The sequence below is a fragment of the Primulina eburnea genome, chromosome 2 (assembly GCF_022965805.1).
Source record: "Primulina eburnea isolate SZY01 chromosome 2, ASM2296580v1, whole genome shotgun sequence".
NCBI classification, from domain to species: domain Eukaryota; kingdom Viridiplantae; phylum Streptophyta; class Magnoliopsida; order Lamiales; family Gesneriaceae; genus Primulina; species Primulina eburnea.
The window spans coordinates 903151-908306 of NC_133102.1; the positions used below are offsets into that span (position 1 = coordinate 903151).

The 5156-nt window shown below is 31.1% G+C and overlaps 1 protein-coding gene across 2 annotated transcripts; it reads right to left on the reverse strand.

The window, feature by feature from the left end:
* Window positions 1-401: 401 nt before the first annotated feature.
* On the reverse strand, window positions 402-2066 carry LOC140816565 (putative GATA transcription factor 22). Of its 2 annotated transcripts, XM_073175927.1 has the most exons (3): window positions 1712-2055; window positions 1218-1601; window positions 402-1028 (listed from the first exon to the last, which is right to left on the reverse strand). In XM_073175927.1, exons 1-3 carry the CDS (start codon window positions 1880-1882, stop codon window positions 654-656), a joined length of 930 nt encoding a protein of 309 aa, XP_073032028.1. In that variant the 5' UTR covers window positions 1883-2055; the 3' UTR covers window positions 402-653. The 2 variants fall into 2 exon arrangements, with proteins under 2 accessions (XP_073032028.1, XP_073032020.1); XM_073175919.1 differs by having other exon boundaries at window positions 402-1601; window positions 1712-2066.
* Window positions 2067-5156: the final 3090 nt, after the last annotated feature.

Below are 5156 nucleotides of genomic sequence, written 5' to 3' on the forward strand. Positions count from 1 at the left end.
TGCATGCATTTGTGTGATATATAAATTTAAAGATCATATGATAATTATACTAAATAAATAATTATAGAAATTAATAGGTACTAAATATGAATTTTAATTTTATAAAACTTTTCCTCGCAGTCCTTACAATTTTCTTTTCCTGTAGGTTAGTTACTAGGTATTGGATTGGATTATTCATATCTTGTTGGATATATATAATGAATGCATTTAATTTTCATTTGATATCTAGATTTTATGCAAGTACATTTCAAATCGCTTGTGTGCATGTGAATCTTGGGTCCCAATATTTTAGGACAACAGGATTATACAAAAAAAAAAAAAAAAAAAAAAAAAAAACTGATATACATACTACAAGTACTACTTTATCATTGAATTGGATATGGATTTAAAGCCAATGGATGAAATATGAACAAGTGATCCATATAATTAGGTTATCCACTCGTACAAATCCATCTAAAGGTTTGCAAGATAATTCATTCAATCGCCACTCAATTTGATTTATTTTTTGCACTCAGTACTCTCCTAACTAAAACAACACATCAACACTAGATATATATCCTAATTAAACACTAATTAATGGATCATGGAAAGACTCACACTTTGCTTAATCCAAGAAAAATTATAATTAATTAATCACATTTTGATCAATTAACTCAACCATGAATTAGCCCGGAAGATAGAGCCATAAGCAAGATGGCCGCATCCTTCTCGTCTTGTGGAAAAACCCGGAATCGAAATGCCAAATTCTTGCTCAAATTTATCAAGAAGTCCTCTAGATCAAGCTTCTTCCTCATATCTCCATTAGAAGATGATCCAGCAGCTGCAGTGGCAGCCATTTTGCAGTGTTTCTTGAAGCTTGAAGGATTCCTCTTTTTACTTATCTTCTCTTTCTTTTTCAGCTTGATCGTTTTCAATGATGGTGGCTCATCAGTCAACACAACCGCCATGCCATTAGCTGCCGCTGAAGCGGCAGCCATGGCGGCCCTCCTCGCCTTCCTCTGCCTAATTCCACAGGCATTACAAAGCGACTGAAGAAACGGCAAAGTTAATGGATGATCATGTTTCCTAGCTAAAAATACAATGTACTTTACTCGGGGCCCGATGAAATTCCTAGTACCTCTCCTAAGAGTGTTGAGATAAATTGGCGGAAACAGAAAAAATAAACGTTTTAAAGTGCTTGAACATAAACATGGTGACTGCATGAAGAAAATATTTACCTTGGGACCTTTCGGACCACTTCTCCAAAGAGGAGTCTTTGTTGTGTTGCAATCAGAACACACCCTGATGGGGTTACTGTACGAAATGCTGCTGCTTGAATCCGTTTCCCACGAGTGTGAAGCCTGGATCTTTTGATCTTCAATCATGTTCACTACACTGCTGTTTATTTTTAAGGTCACGTGATTCGGGTTCGAGTTCTTCATCTTCTTCTGCATCGTACTAATCTTGGAAGGCACCCACTGCACAGGATTGTAATTAGCAGCCTCCTTAATGACATGGCTTTTATCAGGTACGTGATGATCCTCTTCGTTCCAAAGAGTAAATTTTATCCCAGGATCAGCCTTATTCTTGATGTTGTACGATGATGATCCAAAGTTATCTTCCTGATGATCAGTTCAAATTTGCAGGAACCATTATTAGTCTTACATAATCTTCTTAATAAAATCTCGCTAAAAAGAAAAGAATCGTAGCATATGTAGTACGTACGACGCACCTGTTCATGATGATGCTGGAGCTTGTATAATTGGTGATCACGGTAGTATCCCGCAGTATGATTTTGCATCGAATTGTATAAAAACTGACATGAAAAAGGGTTTTGATCAATATCTTCATTAATCTGCTGCTCTACAGTACTAAAAGCTGAAGGAGATATGTTTAAGTCCATTGTCGCATAAAAAAAATGAGAAATATTGAAAAGGGGGCGCAGATTCTTGCTTAAAAAACCCTATTAATGGTGACTAAAAAGGGAGTGATGAATCGAGATTTTAAGCTCTCTAAAAGGAAGAAGGAAGTGGAAATACGTGGAGAGGATTAAAGATTGGCGTGACTTGATGACATCCAAACAAATTATTACGTAAAAAAAGACAAAAATACAGAAGGAAGGAGTAGAATTCTACCACACGACATTTGAAAGAACCCTATCTCTTTAACAAAATAATAATAATAATAATATATAGTATAGTACGTAGGGCACCTAGTTAATTAATCTGATAGCCACAAATAAGATAAAAATGTCAAGCAACCTTAATATCAAACAGAAGTTGTGTTACATTCCTGTATAACAAGCATCATATGATGCATTAAAATTGGTAAAACATGTTAATTTGAAAGTATATTCGGGGTTTACCCGCACATTCGAAAAATAATGACCGTGAGTTCCTCGTCATCCATGATGTATATTATGAATGGGGATATTTTAATAGAGCATAACGTAGTGAGTACCTCCGTAAAGAAGATGTACAATCCCTTACATTAGTGCTTTGATATGTTAATTAAGCTCGGACATGACTATTTTTTGAAGAGGCTATACATTTTTGGCAGTCACGTATAATATTAGTTCTTTCTAATCTGTGGTATTAAAAAAAATGGATTTTGTGAGTTAAGAAAAGGAACGAATATTAAGTAAATTAATTATTTTATTCACCCATAAATTAAAACAAATTATTTTATACAAAAATTTGATATACTTAAATTTAAATAATGTGTATACGTATGTATGTATATACATACATGTGTGTTGTGTTTCTTGATGACAAAAGGCATTGAATGTGTGTGACAGGCACAAGGCATGCATCAATGCCTTTCCGCACATTCGTATATATAAATAAATATAATAATTGGTCTATACATACATAAATATATATATATGTGTGTGTGTGTGTGTGTGTGTGTGTGTGTGTGTGTGTGTGTGTGTGTGTGTGTAGTCTCTTCCTCATATGCAATACAAGCTTCTCCGATTATATATTAAGAAAATGTATAATTTAATACCAAATAATAATGGTAAATTATATAAGTTGATGGTCGTGATGCTTTGACGTTTCCAATAATTTCTAAATATATAATTTCAAAGAGTTTAGCGAGAAATTAATATAATTATTTTTGAAAAAATCGTGAAATTAAAATATATATACCTCCGTTCTTTCATTTTCCCACTGATAACTGAGAATTTTGAGGACCACCGAAATTAAATTGGCAGTTCACCAAAACTATAAATGAAGAAAAATTAGGCTTTTGGTTTCAGACGGTAAATTAGATTCGGTTTGGATTTCGGTTTTTTTTTTATTTGTCAAATTTTGGTTTCATCCGGTAAATTAGATTTATTTTTCTGGAGTCACAAAATCATGTGGATATTGTTTCTTTGAACCATATGACGATAATAGAACTTATATCACATATATTAAAATCTACCTAAGCAAAACGAAAAGTTTTTTCTCTCATTTTGACATATTGAGTGTGATTTTAGTTTATTTTTACTTATATGTCTTGTAATGTGTGTAACACGGGTTTTATTTGTACTATATGAGTTAGTTACTGGATGGAAATCAAATTTCGGTTAGTTACAAAACTAAAATCCAAAACATGCCAACTTTGATGATCAAAATTTAATTTTCCCTAATTAATTATTCATGTACTCATATATTGGATTTTTCAGGAAAATAATTAATGTATATATACGATAAATATTATCTATATTATGATCATATTATAAAGGGGTAACCACTTCATTAGAATATTAAAGTTGATATTTTAAAATTTGTTGACAAAAATATCTTAATTTTTTAAATAAAAATTGACGGAAAAAAATGTATAATAATAAATTTCTCAGATATATTCAGTTAATCATAATTTTCCATTTTTTTAAGATAGAGTAGTCATAAATGTTTGACTTTGTTCTGCCCTAGCTATTACAAACGAAAAACAGAAGTAATAATACATATGACTGCCACTGATATGTTGGGCACTTTATGTAAACCAACGCGACCATTTTATCCTCTAACTTTTTTTTTAATTAAAATTGATTTCCATTCTTATTACACTTACCCTGCTTTTTACGGATATAATTTCTGCATATTGTAAAAAATTGTGTGAGACGGTTTTACGGGTCATATTTTGTGAGATGAATCTCTTATTTGATCATCCATGAAAAAATATTACTTTTTTATGTTAAGAGTATTATTTTTATTTTGAATATCGGTAGGATTGACCCGTCTTAGAGATAAAGATTCATGAGACCGTCTTACAAAAGATCTATTTTCTAGATATTACAGCAGATAATTAAGAATCATTTTAAAAAAGAAAAGGAGAAAAAAGAAAGAATTTATATGAGCAGGAGATGGACTACGTATGTAGGTCAAGGATCACTTCTGTAAATGTGGAGAGTTGGGCCAAAAATATTATACTCTTGTTTGTCAGTGTAAGATCTGTCCAAATGATTCAAAATCTCAAGGGCCACACCAGTCCAGCTACAGAAAATTCTCTCCTGAAATTACGGAAATACCCCTCCCTGGCACTCGTCTTATTAATCTATTGATAATTTATTTATTTTATCTAATTTTATTTTGTCATATTATTCATTTATATAATAATTATTTATCTTACATCAATCAAATAATTGAATTTAAATTATTTTTAATAAATATTATTATTAATGTTTTTAAATTATTTAAAAAACAAAATATTAATTTATCATCTTTTTAATCAATAAAATAAAAAAGTATTATTTATAGATCAATCAAATACTATATTTTTTTAATTTTATATTATCATATTAGATTTTATCTCAATATTATTATCATAAATTTAACGTTGTATGAAATCGAGGACGTCGTATATTTTTATCAAACGGGTGGCATTGCTGAACTTGTGATGCAAAACTAAATACTTGAAACATTGAAAAACTAACTCATAAGCTTCACTGAAATTAAATGTATTTTCAAAATGAGAGCATGTTTTCATACAAGTAACTGTAAGCGAGCGAGTTTCCGAGTGCTAAAAAAATTCAACGTACAAATGCATTAAGGCTTGAGCATTCATGCCCTCGCACCAAATCTGGCTGCTCTTTAGACTTCTGTACAGGCAAAATTGAAATCATACATGTTTCGTTGCTGTGTTTAACTACCAGAAATTAATCACGTGAATGCATAAAATACATTTAAAAG

What these genes read in the sequence shown, in the direction of transcription:
- LOC140816565 (XM_073175919.1), bottom strand. Translation starts at nt 1,882, where the DNA reads ATGGACTTAAACATATCTCCTTCAGCTTTTAGTACTGTAGAGCAGCAG. An exon ending in TCCAGCATCATCATGAACAG is followed by an intron (nt 1,602 to 1,711) that starts GTGCGTCGTACG and finishes ACTGATCATCAG; the next exon opens with GAAGATAACTTTGGATCATC.